The sequence below is a fragment of the Sinohyriopsis cumingii genome, chromosome 5 (genome assembly GCF_028554795.1).
Source record: "Sinohyriopsis cumingii isolate HCF-2022 chromosome 5, ASM2855479v2, whole genome shotgun sequence".
NCBI classification, from domain to species: Eukaryota; Metazoa; Mollusca; class Bivalvia; order Unionida; family Unionidae; genus Sinohyriopsis; species Sinohyriopsis cumingii.
In genome coordinates this window covers 19,698,752-19,717,428 of record NC_142965.1, presented here as the reverse complement: position 1 = coordinate 19,717,428, position 18,677 = coordinate 19,698,752, and the positions used below count along the sequence as shown (strand labels likewise).

At 41.7% G+C, this 18,677-nt stretch overlaps 1 protein-coding gene across 4 annotated transcripts in view; it reads left to right on the top strand.

Moving 5' to 3' along the window:
- LOC149798736 (unconventional myosin-XVI-like) overlaps positions 1 to 18,677 on the top strand; it is a 480,183-nt gene that overhangs the window by 123,475 nt on the left and 338,031 nt on the right. For all 4 annotated transcript variants that reach the window (XM_089957605.1, XM_089957606.1, XM_089957604.1 and 1 more), the window contains exon 17: positions 17,109 to 17,180. In XM_089957605.1, the coding sequence (XP_089813731.1) occupies positions 17,109 to 17,180 (72 nt within the window). The remainder of the gene's footprint in view (positions 1 to 17,108; positions 17,181 to 18,677) is intronic.

Here is an 18,677-nt window from a genome sequence, read left to right as displayed (position 1 = left end):
TTCCTCTTCTTCTCCTTTTTCTGTCTTGGTCACGGGTACTGGTGGTACTGGTACTGGTACTGGTGATGGTGCTGGACTTTTCATCAAGGTCTTAAAATCTTTCAGAGTGGGTAGAGCTGTTTCGTCTAAAGCTTTCTGGTGAAAGAGTTGCAGTCGTTGCAAGAGTTGACCGTACTTTTGCGATTTTTCTGTTTCAGACAAATCTTGGCGATCCATCAAGGACTGCAATTCGTGTTGTAACTGGGACATCTCGCTCAAATAGGGATTGGGAGGTAAATGCGGGGTGTGTTGTTCTTGCCACCGATGGTATTCCATCCATCATTTGTAAGGTACTAAAGCTAGTTTTCGTCCTTCCATGGGGTTGTCAGGGGTCGATTCTGAGATCTTGGAACTTCCGAGGCCTTTTTATCTTGCTCCCACCAGTCCTCCCAACATGGTTCCCAAGACTCCTTTCAGTATGGGGCCTAACAAGAGAGGTAAAATACCTCCACGTTGCACTAACATCTTCTTTTTTTGATGAATGGGAATTTTCTTTTGAACCATTTGGCGAAGAACGTGACGATGTTTGCCTAAGCATTGTTTCTGGTGTTTGGACAAAGGGATCGTGCCTTTCAAAACGTTCAAACAACATTCGCACACGGTATCGATGACCTCTTTGGAGGCTGTTTGAATGAGTTTTTTTCGTAGGGGTGGAGAAGCTTTGGACAGGACAGATAACATGTCCCCATGTTTGGCTAAACGTGGTGGCAGTCCTTTCCTTTTCTTTCCTTGGGGTTTTCTGGAGGGTGACATCTTTGAGTCTTCAGGAGCACCAAAAAAAACAATGATACCCGACTTGGTCACAGGCCTTTTTTATACTGGAACGCGTCGCCACTGATTGTCTTTACGTCGTATTAGTTTGAGGACAGGCATGACACGTCGTGCAGGGGTACGTAACGGACTAAATCGAGCCAGTTCTTGCTTGAACAAATCCAGCAAACTTTGTAACATGCCCGATCTTTCTTGAACTTTGATTTTGGGAGAAGGTACTTTGTGAGCAGCAGCCACTGCCAGTAAATTGGAAGGTCCTGCCACTGGGGAAGTTCTTTTGGGGGTCATCAACGGAGAAGTTCTTGGTGTGATCAACGTCTCCAAGTACTCTTCAGTTCTGGGTGTCATTAACGGAGAAGTGGACAAACGTGAAGCTGCCGGAGACGCAGTCACCGCCGTGGCAGGTCGTGGTTTGCGAGTGTAAGGTTGTGTCCTGGCCGAAGTGCCTCTCTTGCGACTAGTTTTCTGTGGACTTTTCTTTTTCTGGGGGCTTCTTTTCTTTTTCCGGGGTGGTGTCTGGTCAGAGGAGGGTCCTGCCACTGGAGAAGTTCTCCTTGGGGACCTGGTCTTTTTCTTCTTGGGGCTTCGTTGGACTTTTGTCTTGGGGATAACTTTGGGGGCATTAGGATCCCATCTTAAGAGTGAGCGAATGATGACCCCTCCTAGAGTACCGCTCCCTCCAGGTTTCAAAATGATTTGTTTTTTGGTTTGAGTGTCGATGCGGGGATCGGCCAGTTGGACCAAAGCGACTTTGTTTCGATCGAAAAAGCGTTTGGTTTGATGAGGAATCTGAATGATTCCTTGGAGTAATTGATGTGCTGTCACCGTGAACCATCGTAAGACTTCTTTGAGACTAGCTTCTAAGACACGAGCTCGTGTTTGTGGATCTTTTTCTCGACTGATGCCATACAAGGCACGAATCAATTTGACGGGAAGATGCGACTGAAGGGACGTCATGTTCGCACTGAGAGTGAGACAGACGAAAAAAGGGTCTGAGGTTTTTATAGATTTTTTTATGGGGAGTGAAATGAAGTCGAGGACGGAGACGTGTACAGGACAGGCCCTCCGTCTTGGCACCAGTTGTGAAACAAATGGGTACGAAATCGCAAATCCTCGGGAGTCGTAGGTTTCAAATCGACGAGTAAATAGGCGTGTGGAGTTTGAGTGGCATCGTCGTACGCCTGAGTCAGCCAAGGCGTTCCTAACTGTTTGGCTAAGACTTGCACTTGCAATTTATCTTGAGGGCTTTTAAACAAGACCACGTAATGCGCATTGAGACTAATGGTGCGATGGGCTTTACTTTGTTGAAACAAATTTTGGGTGGTGTAAACGACACTGGCATTACGGTGATGCCCTTTGCGCGTGAACCACAGTTTAATTTCTTCTTCGTCTTCTCCTAACATGTCGTCAAAAATGACCAAATGGGTTAGACGGGAGTCAGAGACGATGCCGTCGTCTTCTTTAGGAATGCCTTCCACAAACACGATGGAATCGCCTTGACTTTCTCGCAAGAGGCTGTACGCCGATTGCCACTCTTTGTAACACCACACGATTCATTGAGGGGGTTGATCGATCAAATGATGTTTATGTTCGATCAAACGTTTGATGAATTCGGTTTTGCCTGAACCGCTAGGTCTAGCAATGAGCATGTTAAAGGGATGGCGAAGATACAAAGCCTCCCAACTGGCACGATCTAAGTGTTCGTCGATGACTTTGACAGTAGAGGAAGAGGGAGCAGAGACAGCAGAGGTAGCCATGGTGTGAGAAATGTCACTTGTGACAGGAAAAAACAAACAAGACAAGAGTTTATATACTTTTTCAGAACACGTTTATTGAATGTTTCAAACATGAATACGAAAGACAAAAATGCATAAAAGCCAAAGGCTTAAGTACAAGAATAAAAGGCACATGATAACCATGAACGTGGAATAAACACAAGTGTCTGTACAACATGTTTTGGGTAAAGTTCTAACCATTTCTATAGTAGGGGTAAGGTCACACAAGTGTCCTCCCGAAAGGGTCTTTCAGGCCTGTCCACGACAGTCCTGTCCTGGGTGACGGGTTCTTCTGGCACCGTCACTAACACAGGTTGAAAAGTAACTTTTTTCCTTGAATAACTCTCGTGCATACTGGGCCACCTCTTGTGTCCAAGCCTCAAAACCCTGGTCTCGGTGATGTCCAACATTTGACTCCTAACCAATCTGGTTTCTTCTTCGTCAACGACATGGTAAGTTACTTCAATGAACAATGAACTATCGATCTTGCCTAGGGTTCCTTTTCATATACAGACCAATACCGACGTGACCGTACGGTAAGGTGAAGTGATTGGGAAGTCGCACTCGCTTCTGGTATACAATTTGATAGACTTTTTCCAAGGGTCGACTGACGATGTGGTGAGTGGGTAAACGTACAATCTTGTTCGGTTGATAGGTGGTCACTTTAAAGTTTCCATCCTCTCTCGATTGCAAGGCTTCTTTCAATACCCCAAAGTTGACCACTCGACTGGTACGATGATTCAGAGTCAGTCCTTTCACTTTGCACGTCGTGTGCACTTCTTGTTTGTCCCGCTATTCGTAGCCGTAATTTTTGGGACCACCACTGACGAAACTTAGAATCTTGTCGTCGGGATGCTCGTCTGTCCAGGCTCCTAAACGGTCTCCTTCGATGTCAGGGTGCTGTTGAATCGGGTGATGGATGTAAATGCAACTGTCCGTGTCAAAGTACAGGACGCGTTCTTCTAACAGTTCTAAAGCTTCGTACAATTTTAAGCAAGCATGAGCTGTCACGTAAGCCGCAATGATGACATTTCCAAAAGGGTCGTCTTGTACAAAGTCCAGATCTTCTTCGTAATTGACCAAGATCAAATCCTCTCGAACGACGTCCACGTGTTTCATGTATTTGGTTTTGTCGTGAATCATCTGGAAGTAGCGGGAAGGTTCTGTCAAATATTCCGTCTTGGGTAAACACGGTCGTTGTGCCATTTTACCCCACAAGCAATTTAACATCACTTTGGCAAACGATCGCCTGCCTTCGTTTTTTTCGATGTGGTCTAAAGAGATGCCTTCTTGTTCGTAGTATTTCTCTTTGAATTGTATTTGGTCTTCGGGAGTGTGACACCAGGAAGGATAGCCGCTGGCTTCTTGTTTCAGTTTCAAAAAGGCATCCACGTAGTTGGCGAAAATGCCTTTCTGAGTAGGGTCACCCTTGTGGTACTGTTGTGTCTTGGGAAAGTGGCAAATTTCGTACACTTCTAACAGTTGGTATCCCATGTCCAGAGCTTTGAACAATTCCACGCTGACCCAGGTTCCCGTCAAGGCACGTTCTTCCTGGCTGTGATGGCAAGGTTGGTCCTGGTTGCACGTTTCGGCACAAGTACGGCACAATGGAAACATCAGTTTGCCTTGACAATGGTGAGGTAAGACGGGATGGTATAGGTTCGTGGGAGGCAAAACTTTACACTTGATCAAGCCTTCGTATTGTCGAATGTTTTTCAGGTCGATGTGTTCCGTGAACAATTGCGGGTGCCGTACAGGAAAGCGACAATATTTGCACACGTAGGGATACAACGAACACACGTCCAAGTATTTGATTTCTTCTCCTTTCTCTTCGTCGGCTTGGTACAGCAAACAGGTGGCATTGGTCCTTCCTCCGTACAAACTATCCCTCGGGTTCAGCGGGTCCATGAACTGGTAACTTTCCATGAGGCGTTTAAACTCGGGATCGGTTTTCAAACGGTGATCGTACTCGTGTTCCCACATTTCCACCACTTGGTATCCTTGCTGTTCTAACTTTAGGCGTCGCTGACAAGTGTCCTGGTACAAGTCTTCCATGGTTCGTTGCAAAAACTGATTTTTAGTGCCACGGTCAGGGTAACAGACGGGACATCCGTGAAATAAGCAACCGTTAGACTCGTACACGATCTTGGGGTTTTCTAAGTCCCAGCCATCGACCGAATACGTTCCGATGGTCTTTTCGCCTCCTCCGTTGCGGGCATGCTGAATCCATTTGTCTTCCTTGTCGCACAAGTAATGTAACCAACGTAGGGCTTTGACCGAGTATTGACGCTTGACATAGTGGGTCGTTTGAGGACTGATGACAGCCACGGTGTTTTCAGGCATGAATCGTTGGCGGTACACTAAGGAACACGCTTTGGCAATGGTGCAAGCTTCTTTCAAAGGATCGACCCCTCCGTGTTCCATGAACAGTTCTCGAAATTTTCCACAGCAACGCCGTAAAATGTCCACGTCGGAACGACAATACTTTAACATTTCTTCCTGAAAGTCGAAAGGGTCCGAGGCGTGAGCTTGGTACCAAGCGTAGAAAGCTTCTCGTTGTTCGGTACGCATGTTGTCGGGGTCGTAATAGTGAGCCTCAGGCAAATGGGGTAGAACAGCATGTTGATTGGCTTCCGTATTGAAAAAGTGTGGAAAGTACCCTTTAGCCATTTCTGTCATTCCAAACGTTTTAGGCATTCGGCTCAAAGGCATGGCCAAGTAACTCATCGAATCTTTAAACTGTACTTGTCCCACTTGCATGAAAATGATTTTGGCTCCATTCAAAATCACTTTAGGACGTTCGGTGCCATGTTCCGTATAGTACCTCAAAAGAAACTGTCCATCGTATCCGGAGAAATTGTGAGCCATCACCGTGGCATGACGATGACAATCTCCGTAACGTTCGATGTCCTCTTGGCTCCACGTCTTGTCGATGGGGTCTAAGACCCATTGGGCAAAATTGGCTAACGTGTTTGGTCCCCGAAAGATTTTTTCACGCCCTCCAGGAATCTTGCTGCAGTGAGGGCAATGACTGAAGATAGGTTCTTGAATGCACTTCTCGCACGCTCGATGAGCCACGCAGAAATTAGGGATGTGAATGCCAGTCTCTTGCATGCATTCGAAATCGAAAAAGATGAAATTGCCTTTCTTCTTGTGACCGTCCTCTTTCTCTGGTGGGGGTTGGTATTTTTGCACATAGCATTCGTGTTCCAAGTCCACGATGTGGTGACAAATGTGACATTTTTTCTTTCCTTGACATACGTGTGCCTTGGCATTGTTGGTAAGTATGCCTTGTCCACAGGTTGGGCACAATCTCAAGAGTTGACAAGCACATTTCTGCTGTGAACCTTGCGTCTTCAGATGTTGCTGGTAACAGGCAGGGCTGACAAACGTACGCAGACAAGTTGAACAAGGCACTGGTTCTTCGCTCAGACAGGGTGGAGAGGCCAAACATCCTGGGCATTTCAATCCACAATGCTTGTGTTGCTCTCGATTGTTATAACCATAATCACATTTCTCACAATAATAACCGTATCCCAGGAATCCAGTGATACTGGTAATGGTATCGAAATGGTCATCGTGATGATAGACATGAATGTATTTTCCGTCCTTAAAGTCTTGGCCTCAAAACAACAGAGACCCGCGCATTTCTTGAGGGTGCACTTTCAAGGTGTAGCGTGGAGCTAGGGCATCTTGCAATTTTTGCATCTCAGGAATGCCACAGGGTGTGTCTTTGGACAGGCCAGCTTGTTGCAACAGGAGTTCTGCTTCGTTTCGTTGTTTGGTTCGGTTTGATTTTCGAATGTTCTCCCAGGTTCTTTTCCATTCTACCGTGTCGTTCTTGTTGGCATAGGTTCGTCCCACCACGATGGCACGGGCTAAGCACATCTGGTCTTGAGGGTTGTTAATTCGGACAAGACTTGTTTTGGTGTTGCGAAGGTCGTCCACCAATAACATCTTTTTGCGTCCTGTCCCTTGAGGAAGAGAGACGTGAGCCATTTTCAGTGTGGCTTTACCATCGGTGATGTCAAACTGGTCATTAGATTGTTGTACGTGTTGAATCTTGTCCATGACTTTGGAAGGGGTTAGTTCTGCGGGTCTGTTAAACTTGATCCAAACAGGGGATTTCAAACCGTCGTGATCTATGGATAGTGTCAAGCGATCGTCTTCTTTGGGTTGACATTGTCGCTTGAGTGAGGTGAGCAAAGAATCCCACATCTCGGTGATAAACCCTTCTGCTTTCTCCAAGGGTACGTCGGCCTTGAAATCTTTAAACTTCACCGTGTAGGTGTAAGCCGTGGTTCTAAATTTTCTAGAGGAGCGCTTTTCCGTCTCTCGAATGGAATAGTACTTTTCAGGGTTGACTAAGGGTGGTGAACTTGGTTTAGAGGGTTCGGATTCTGGTTCACTCATGTCCTCTTCAAAATCACTGGCATGAATTTGTGCCAAGATTTCAGCCCTGGTACGAGGCGATAGATCACGTTTCTGCCTCTTACTTTCTTCTTCTTCTTTCTTCTCGAATGAATGGGATCGTTTCATCTTGAGTGCAAAACGTCAAATGACTCAAGTTTAAACACCACAGACTAATTTATAGTCTTGGCAAACCAGCGTATATAAAAAGGGTGTGTGTCTTGTCCTTTCACTATTCATTTCACTCTCAAGCCGAGCACAACGATGGAAGAGACTACCCAGATGGAATGTTTCGTCAGAGCTTTGCGAGGGGTCATTAGAAAATTCTCTTCAGACCAGCCGACGGACTACTCTCCTTCCTTTCGAGATAAAAGTCAAGATACTTGCTGTCACGTAAGCCGCAATGATGACATTTCCAAAAGTGAACTTGGTTTAGAGGGTTCGGATTCTGGTTCACTCATGTCCTCTTCAAAATCACTGGCATGAATTTGTGCCAAGATTTCAGCCCTGGTACGAGGCGATAGATCACGTTTCTGCCTCTTACTTTCTTCTTCTTCTTTCTTCTCGAATGAATGGGATCGTTTCATCTTGAGTGCAAAACGTCAAATGACTCAAGTTTAAACACCACAGACTAATTTATAGTCTTGGCAAACCAGCGTATATAAAAAGGGTGTGTGTCTTGTCCTTTCACTATTCATTTCACTCTCAAGCCGAGCACAACGATGGAAGAGACTACCCAGATGGAATGTTTCGTCAGAGCTTTGCGAGGGGTATTTGAAAATTCTCTTCAGACCAGCCGACGGACTACTCTCCTTCCTTTCGAGATAAAAGTCAAGATACTTGCTATATCTGTCAGAAGAAAGGGCATTGGTCTTCAGAGTGTCCAGACCGTCAAAAAAGAACAAAAACAGGGACTAAAAGAGACAAAAGTCAAGATACCTGTTATTATTGTCAAGAAAAAGGACATTGGTCTCCAGATTGCCCAAAAAAGAAACAAGAGGAGTCAGAAGAAAAGAAGGATTCTTCAGAAGAAGAGAGGGATTCTTCGGAAGAAGAGAGGGATTCTTCAGAGGAAGAAGAGGAAGAAAGAAGACTGGTGAAGAAAAAGAAACAGGAGAAGAAAAGAAGAAGGGAAGAAAATGAGGTAAAAACGGTGAAGAAATTCAAAAAACAGAGAGACTAAACAAGGAGAAAGAAGAAGTCAATGAACTTTTAATTAAAGTGTTCTGTGGTGAATTGTGAATTGGATTGTAAAAAAATGGATAAAAGAATACATGAATGATATAAGGTAAGTGTCTTTGAGTTTTGATTTTAAAATAAGAAGCTACACTCACGCACTCATACACAGACACGTACTATAAGGGTAAAATGGGTGGGGTTTATTTTTGAGTTATTGGCAAATTGAAATTGTATTTCTTTTCGAGAAATGTGGGTGGCCCTGAAAAGGGCCTTTTTATTTTGGTGTAGGGGTGAGTTTAACCAATCAACTTTAACTGCCTTAAGCCTTTGCCACGGCCAAGGCCTACTTCTGATGATTGGGTTGAAATCACTAAGGGTGGTACGACAGGCTTAGTCACAGGGTTGGCGTGTTTAGCTCGGGAAGGTCGTATTCTCTTCGGTCGTGATAAAGAAGTCTGATACATTTGTTTCAGACTTCTTAACTCCGCTAAAATGTCCAACAGTACCGTAGCCGTTTGATTTTCACCGTCTTGTTTCTTTGCTGCTACTTCTTCTTGCTGTTGTTGCTGTTGTTTTTTTCTTACCTCTTCTTGTTGCTGTTGCTGTTGCTGTAGGAGAAAAGCTTGTTCCGCTTCCTTTTGTCGTTGCATAAATTTCTCCAATTCTTCTTTCTGTCTCTGTCTAAAATTCTCCACTTGCGGTAATGAAGAAGGTAACGAAGGTTCTGGAACAAATTCTTGCGAGGTAAGAAAATCCACAAAATCCCAGTGTACCTCTTCTGAAAGTAAGTCCGGGTTCCCTTGGGCAGTCTCCCCTGCTGGTGCACCCCAATGGATCGTTTTCTGAGTTTCCTTCATGTTGAATCACTGTCGCATAGATTGACTGCACACAAGCGCTAACGAATCTATATAGACCACGTGACATCACAGACTGCTCTCTTCGGATTGGATGCGAGCTGACTGAATTTTGTAACGCGTGTTCGGATTGGTGAATGAATTCAATCCGTTTCAATCCTTCCTGTACCTATAAATAAGCACAGTTCACTGCATTGATTCACCTATTCTCGTCGCTTCAAGATGTGGACCACAGTTGAGTCATCCACCCTTGTATCTTCCATGATGTTTAGGACGGACATGCTCATGTATGTCAGGTCCAAGTGGACTGTTGTTGATAGGACAGATACTAGTCAATGGATGAGGAGAGTTTACATAGAAAGACAAGGATGTCTCAAGAGGGTACTTGTGTATGGACCGGTAGTTAGAAGGAGTTTAAGAAGAAGAAGAAGATGTGACAGATGCCATCTATGTTAATATTAATATTAACATAAACCCAAAGGCCCTTTTCAGGGCCAGCCATATTTCTCGAAAAGAGATAGCCTTTCCATTGCCTACCCCTTTTCTAAATTTAAATTTAAATTTAAATTTTAAAAAAACTTTTTTTAAAAAAAAAAAAAAAAAAAAAAATCCCATATTCAATTCCCCTTGTCCCTAGACAAACCCAAACTCTATTCCCATGTTAATTTCCCTTGTCCCTAGACAGACTCAAACTCTATGTTAAATTCCCATTGTCCCTAGAGTGACCCACGATTTTTCTCCATGTTAAATTTCCATTGTCCCTAGAGTGTCCCAGGGGTCTTTTTAATGCTAAGTCCCATTGTCCCTAGGGTATCCCACTTAACTACTCACCAGTATTTCATTTGGAAACCCAGCAGTCTACAGTGATATCGCTGCTTTGGGGATGACAAAGCCACACTCCATACATATGGAACAGACGACCTTTGATGAAACACAGCAGTTAGTGTGCAGTATCATAGCCATGGCGTTTGTGTTGGACTTTGTCTCTATGACTATCTTCGAACAGGCAGAATATAACTTATCTTCTCTCACTCTGTATATCTCAGAGCTTGCATGGGAGTTGGTCTCAAGAATGGCCCAAGTAGTAAACAGAGCCTGTCAACACACTTTGGCCAATGACGTAACTGCAGCTACAATTTATGATTGGCAGAATTTGACCCAGTCATCTTTACCTCCAGGTTCCTGAAGGACAAGTATAAGGACAAGCTATAAGTACAAGTATAAGGACAAGCATAAGGCCATATGAGGACAAACATAAGGCCAAGCTATAAGGCTATCAGGACCAGCATAAGGCCAAGCTATAAGGCTATCAGGACCAGCATAAGGCCAAGCTATAAGGCTATCAGGACCAGCATAAGGCCAAGCTATAAGGACAAACATAAGGACAAGTATAAGGACAAGCTATAAGGCCAAGCTATAAGGACAAGCTGTAAGGACAAACATAAGGCCAAGCTATAAGGACAAGCTTAAGGCCAAGCTATAAGGACAAACATAAGGACAAGCATAAGGCTCAGCTATAAGGACAAACATAAGGACAAGCATAAGGCTCAGCTATAAGGACAAGCTTAAGGTCAAGCTGTAAGATCAAGCATAAAGCCAAGCTATAAGGACAAACATAAGGTCAAGCTGTAAGATCAAGCATAAGGCCAAGCTATAAGGACAAGCATAAGGCCAAGCTATGTGCACAGCCATTATCCTCTAACCTTCTGTTTAATGGCTAGATTGAAGAAGTCCACAACCAAGCCACAAGGAGACCAATTTCCTTCCCCCGCAACCACAGCATCAAGACAGGGATAGTACTGGAAATCAACAAAAGGACCCAAGGGCCACACATAGGACACAAACCTCTGAAAACCATCCTATTGAAGTTCCACCCACTGTAAGCCAGTTATCGCAAACCAAAGTGGATGAAGCACTAGGAGCGTCCTATCATTTGTCCCAATGTTTCTCCTTCTGGCAGCCTCCTCCTCACAGATAATGATTTCATCTCTACTATAACCTTTCCACACATCCTGGTTGTAGGAAGGTTCCAGTTCTTTTCTGCCACGATTATCTTTGGACTCAACAAGTAGTTTCTGAGAGACTCTCCATCACCTTTCCCATTCCTCCTCCTCTACCCAGATTCCTAACAGTTAATAATGTCCCAATGGACCCATTCAAAGCCACCACCTTGCACCAAGAAATAAAAGATCTCCAGAAAAGGGCAGGAGAACACATTCAAAACACAAATTCTCTTTTTTTCTTCCAGACTTTTCTAGGTCCCAACGGCAAATGGTACTCTGCATCCGGTTATGCACCTAAATGCCCTCAATCAGTTTATTCACACCCCTTGGTTCTATGCTGTCCTAGAATGAGACTTTGTCATCAGTGTGGTGTTAAAGATGCTTACCGTCATTTCCTTATTTGCAAGGCTTCCAGGAAGTTCCTGCAATTCACCTACAACATCATTCACCAATTCAGGTCACTCCCATTGGGACTCAACATCAGTCCCTGGGTCTTCACTTGTCTGATGAACTGAGTAATGACATATGTCTGGACCATTTCTGCAGTGGCAACATCAAGTTACCTGAACAACATCCTCCAGAAACATATACATGCATTATATACTACCCTTGTTGCATTCCTTACCAATCAGGGCTTTCTTGTCAGCAAGGAAAAATCTGACTTAGTCAAAGCAAAGGCAAACAGTTCATCTTTGTGTTAGGACTCAGGACCAGGCATTGAAATTTTGAGCCATGGTGGCTTCTTTAATTTTGAAGAAAACTCTATCAGTACGGGAATTCCTTTCCCTGCTAAACTTGCTCATCATGGCAGCAGATCTCGTTGTCCAATTTTGCATTTTTTGCACACCCATTGCAAATGATTTTTCTGTCCCAATGGAGTCCAAAAGTTTGCCCACTGGACCAACCCTTCACCATCTGCACACTATTGAGGCACCATCTTTGGAATTGGGGCAACCTAACTTGGCTCATAGTGGTATACCTCTGTAAGTACAACTGCCCCAGATTACAGACTGTACCAATGCAGGCACCTAATACCATCCTTTTGGAAAGCCAGTGGTGCATGCATTCCTCAGGAAAAACATCTGCAGATCAGTATTCTGGAGATAATGGCCATTGTTAAAGCCTTTCACTGGTGGCATGCATATTTAAGCAGCAAGGAAGCCCTCATTCTATCTGACAACTCTACAGTGGTGACCTATCTCAAACAACAAGGAGGAACCAAGTCCTCAGACATTTGAGTTCTGGTTTGGGACTTTCAAAAGCTTTGTGGTCAACAACAAATCCACTTACAAGTTCACCATATCCCGGAACATCTAATGTACTAGATGAGCCTTTGTCCTTAAAAACAAATAATACAGAATGAATGGTCTCTTTATACCTCAGTTTTCACTTAGATATGTACCTGATGGGACCAACCATTGGTGGACCTGTTTGCAACAATGTGGAATATCAACTCCAACCTTTGTATCTACCTGACCCAAAAGCCTGGGAAGTTGAAGCTTTATCGATAGATTGGAATGGCCTGGATGCATCTAAGACTCCTGATTTTAAAAGTGATACAGAAAGCAACAGAATCAGAGTGTCACCTTATCCTCATTGCATCAGCCAGAAGTCATAGATCAGCAGCCTCCTCAATCTCAATGGAAACACCTCAGAAGTTCAGTTTTTCCCTCATCTATTCAAACAACCACTATGCCAGTTTCATCCCTACCCAGAACTATTAAACCTACATGTCTGGATCATATTAAACAGAAACAATTTCTGATGTCCAGTCAAGGAGAAAATTGCTCAAGCAATAGGTCCCTCCACTCTGAAAGCGTATGAAGGCAAATGGCATGTTTCCACCCAGTGGTGCATAAACAAACACATCCTGCCTCTCCAGGCATCTATATCACTCATGGCTAACTTCCTTCTCTGGCTCTTTTGAAAAGGGAAAGTTAGCACTGAGTATGATAAAAAGCTACCACTCCATGATCACTTTTGTCATCATGAGAGAGAGACTTTTGGCAAAAACAAGGACTTATCTGTCCCTTGCTCCAGCTTTGAGTATACACAGCCAAAAACATTAACCCTGTGCCCAAAGTAGAACCTATCTTGGGTATTAACCTGGCTGAACAAGACACCTTTTGAACTACTCTCAAGGGCATCTCTGATGCACCTTTCATACAAGACCTGCTTCCTGATGGCATTAATGAGGGTGGGCAGAATTAATGAAATGCATGCCCTTTCAACAGACCTGAACTACATGCTGTTCCGACAAGTCTTACTCGTGACAGCATCCTCTTTTATTGGCAAGATTAGTCTGCTTGCCAAAGGTAACAACAGTTTGGTCATGAAACCTCTGTCAAGTCTGGACACATCAGCTCAAGGCTACCTAAAAGACCCAGTTCAGGCATTTAAGTGGTAACTCAATCGAACACAGCCGCTGTGTCAAGGGAGATCATGCCTATTTTTTAGCTCTTACGAAAGAACAGGAGGATATATTAACACAGACTATGTCATCATGGATTCAGTGGGCTATTTGCTCTGCATATTGAGAAATAACCCCAGCTCAATTTAACTTATTCACATTTTAGCTCACAAGGTTAGAGCAGTTGCCACCAGCCTAGCATTTGACTGGAACTGTTCTATAACCATCATCATTCAAGTTATAGGATGGAAATCTTAGTCACATTCTGTTGCTTTTATCTCCAAGATCTGTCATCCTAAAGGGCCATTTTTGATCTGGTAGGACCTGTATCTGCACCTGGAAAGGTCACCCTTTCAGGTTGATCAACAGCTTCTTAAGACTCTGCTTCAGCTGGATTTGTGGGGAAATATTTCCCCTATTTTGAACCCACTCCCAGACAGACGGAATTCTCTTCAGTCAGGTTACCTAGAAACTGTCTCATATACCTTAGAGGACCTGAGGTGGTATCTCCAGGATAAGGGGTTGTACCACCCTCCACCTCATTCCTATTCTCCTAAGATATTTTGATTGGGATAAAATATGCAAAAACGAAACTAATTTTTCCATGTAAAGTATGTTTTTCGGAGAATACTTACCCAATCCTAATACACATGCACCCTCCCCACCTCCCCACAGTTACTTCCATAGAGAGCATGCCTTATCCTTCAGTAGTAACTGACAGGTTCACAGTTTTGCTGCCAGTCCTTATACCTAAGGGGAGATCACTCTGCCTAAGTGCCACATTGGTCAGCAAGCAACTTTTAGCTCCCTTTTGCTAAAAGTAGTATCAGGGAGGACTGAATTTGTGAGGTAGTAGTAGTTCTCCTAAGGTATTATGATTGGGTAAGCAATCTTGAAGAAACATTTTACTTGGAAAAATTGGTTTTACTCATGTGAAATATTTTATTGAGATATAATTGGGCTATATATTGTTTGAAATTTTTTGCAGAAATCTATCCTTTCTCAAAAATATTTGTTCATTTATTGTGTAAGCATGTTAAAATAATTCATTGCATCCTTGCATTCTGATTATTATTTGAATCTGCAAGCTCTTTCTTGCAAGCAGAATAATTTTAAATATTCTTGTGAAAAGTGTTTCCCCAGATAAGATTACAAAAGTCTAGGTATGGTTGTATGTAGCATTTATAATTCTTGAGCAACAGAGAAGTCACTATGCCTAATGATTTGCAGAAGTGGTCTGAATGAATAGATATTGAACTTCGCTCTCTAACAAGAGGTTCATGTACATTGACTGTTTTACATTAGCTGATTCAGAGTGATTACCTTCCTCAAAAGATTAAATAAACCCAGCATAATGGTACCTTTACATAGGAAACTTTAGATGAAATCAGATTTTCATTTTTATGTACAAGTAGCAATTACATCTGCTTTTCCTGTTCACTTTTGTCAAATCGCTTGGGTATGTTATTATTGCCAAATCTTGTGGGTGTTTTATTATTGCCAAATCCCTCAGGTGTGTTATTACTCTTGCCCTTCAGGACTTCAGCAACCCCCTCTGAATTTGGTATTACTATCACCCCTTAGGCTTGGGCTTCTCCAGTCCCCTCTGGATTTGGTATTACTATCACCCCTTAGGTTTGGGCTTCTCCAGTCCCCTCTGGATTTGGTATTACTATCACCCCTTAGGCTTGGGCACCACTTAAGCTTGGGCTTCTCCAGTCCCCTCTGGATTTTATTACTATCACCCCTTAGGCTTGGGCTTCTCCAGTCCCCTCTGGATTAGGTAAATGCTGATCCAGAAAAACATGCATGGTCATGGATCTTCCACAGTAACGAATTTATTTAGTGTCCTTTATTGAAATAACTGTTTGCCTGCAATTAGATGAGACAGAGTTTACATAACAAGGTAACTTTGATGAGACAAAGTTTACATAGCAAGGTAAATTTGATGAGACAGCTTACATAACAAAGTAAATCTGATGAGACAGAGTTTACATAACAAGGTAAATATGTCTCTTTGACACCATTTTATCAAGAAAACTATTAATTTTGTCTCACATGCATAAGCACAGTGAGATATAGTAGTTACTTTTATGACAGAATCTACAGCATTGGCATTAGTATCAACAATTTTGAAGTTTTGTGCTGAAGGTTTTAAAAGTTGACATGAGTGTTTCTGATTTTTTGAATTACCATACAGATGAGGTCATGACACTGGGTTCTGTGGAATTTGTTTTAAATCGCTTATTTACATGACGTTACAAGCTTAAGTTTCATTTTGCTATCACAAGTGTACATAACTTCAAATAGGTAATGTGACCATCAGCTGGAAGTTAGAAGATGGCAGGCAGAAGCTTGGGCTGAGCCAGTGGGAGACTCAGGGAAGCTAGACATTGTCATGATTAATATGGTGCAGAGCCAGACACAATATACATTTGTTGATAAAGCAATAAATGTTGCCATTTTTTTTCTCCTATTTAATATTACAAATGGAGCATTGTATATCTTCTTATATATGATGCTGTACTCGATATAGGTAGTGCACATGTGATAATTGCATTACAGATATAGTGTACTCAATGTAGGCTCTGTGCATATGGTAATTGAATTACAGATATAGTGTACTCAATATAGGCTCTGTGCAGATGACAATTGCATTACATATATAGTGTACTCATTGTAAGCTCTGTGCAGATGATAACTGCATTACAGATATTCAGTGGATGCACTGTGCACATGGTAAATGCATTACATATATAGTGTACTCAATGTAAGCTGTGTGCAGATGATAACTTTGCAGCATTACAAATATAGTGTACTCAGTGTTGGCACTGTGTACATGGTAATTGCATTACAGATATAGTGAACTCAATTGAGGCACTGTGCAGATGGTAAATGCATTACAGATATAGTGAACTCAATGTAAGCTCTGTGCAGATGATAACTACATTACATATATAGTGTACTCAGTGTAGGCTCTGCACATATGGTAATTGCATTACAGATGTAGTGAACTCAATGTTGGCATTGCACACATGGTAATTGCATTACATATATAGTGTACTCAATGTAGGCTCTGTGCAGATGGTAATTGCATTTCAGATATAGTGAACTCAGTGTAGGCACTGCAGATGGTAATTGCATTACAGATATAGTGAACTCAATGTAGGCACTGTGCAGATGATAAATGTATTACAGATATAGTGTACTTTGTGTAGGCTCTGTGCATATGATAATTGCATTACAGATATAGTTTACTCAGTGTAGGTACTGTGCAGATGATAATTGCATAACAGGTATAGTGTACTCAGTGTAGGCACTGTGCAAGATGATAATTGCATTACAAATATGGTGCTTCTAGGGAAGAATGATATTTTTCAACATTGTCTGCTCTAAAACAGGGATCTTCAAGATTAAGAGTTCTTGTGTAATAGTCAAAGTCTTTCTCTGTTCAACTAATGTATAAGTTAAAACTACCGTGATAAGGAATACAAAAGCATAGCACATTTTCATGATTTTCTAACCAGACTGTGCATAGTTATTGTCCCCATCCATTGCACCATATTGGTTGGGCCATCCATTTTATACTAGTACATTTATATTTTAGACAGAACTATCCCTCTCATATCCTTAAATGATTCAAAATGATCTACTTATGTTTTTTCAGTGGCAGATATGTTGGAGGTTTCAGCAGAGGAATTGGGGTCAGCTCTGGTTGCAGAGTACACAGTGACTAGAGGTAATGTCAGTTTTGTGTTGACTGTGTCTGTGCATTTAAATGTAGTTAAAACTGTTTTTTTATAGACTAGATGTGATCAGTATAAATTATTCACACATTTGAGTACATTCTTTGTTTTATGGACTTGACTAGATCAATACAAATTATACATACATTTGAGTACCTTAATAGTGTTGTGCTATTGATTAGTAAAATTAATTCCTTAAATTGTGTTTGACTTTGCTCAATGTCTGGTGGCCCCAGACTAGCAGTTTTCAAAATGGACCCATTACATTTTAAAGAATTTGTTGCAATAGTTGCTAGCTTGAATCCAGCAGATCATTAAAGTTAATATTGGTCACTATCCCTAAAATAAAACTGCTTGCTCAAAATTTACACATACAGATAATATTTACATTTTAACTAAAACATAAATAAATTTTTTAAATGTGGACACATATCCAAACCAGATTTATTTTAAGTAAATTCCACTATATTTTGATTATGATTGTCACATTTTTGTTTTCTTTGATGGCTGCATACTTGTTATCACCACAATGAAGTTGGCTTGGATCCATCAATATGTCAGACTTTCATTTCTTGATGATCATGCTCAAACCATTCTTAGAAACTTTGTGTAAATATTAGACTAGTTATCCAGCTGTCCCTTTTGCTGTTAACAGTTCTTCAGTTTAAATATTTTTGATGCCTTTGTCTGCTTGAATGCTGATCCATTTCTCTATCTTCTGCATTACCTGACTACATTACATTAGGATATCTCCAAATCAAGCCCCCCACCCCAACTGGTAAGACAGAAAAAAAATCTTTCTGTTGACATATCATATAAATAAAGGATAGCAACTCTTACAGGTTAACTCCCATTTCAAACCCCCTAGGTGGCTAGTCTGTTTACCTGGCTTAAACCGTTTTTACTTTTACTGCCATGTGCTAAAATGTCGTCCAGACAATCCAGTTAAATTCTGTAACTTAAATTTATTCATCCACATTTCAGTGGTACAGTTAGTCAAAATGTTGTTTTATATGGTGCATATAACATTTTGTAAAACTCCGGTGAATTTATTGATAATTTTTAAATTATCACTCTTTTGCCTTTGTCGCAGTTGACCTTAAATGGCAAAATACATTTTCACCAGTGGAATTTCTTGTTACTGTTTTTAGGAATTATAATATGTTTTTACAATGTAATTGGCATTGCTTTCAAATTATATATATATATATATATATATATATATATATATATATATATATATATATATATATATATATATATATATCTGGAGCTGGCAATTTAGTATATATTTATATATATTGTATGTACTTGTCTGTTTATTCACTTCTTCATTACAGAGATGAGAACACGGTGCAACAAATGCAAGTGATTCAAAGTCATGGAGGATGTTGACAAAACAATCAGCGTCCTCTACACCCAATGCTTTTCCTCACATGCCTTTAAAGTGTGTATGGCATGGATGCAGAATATACAGTCTAATGTCCTTA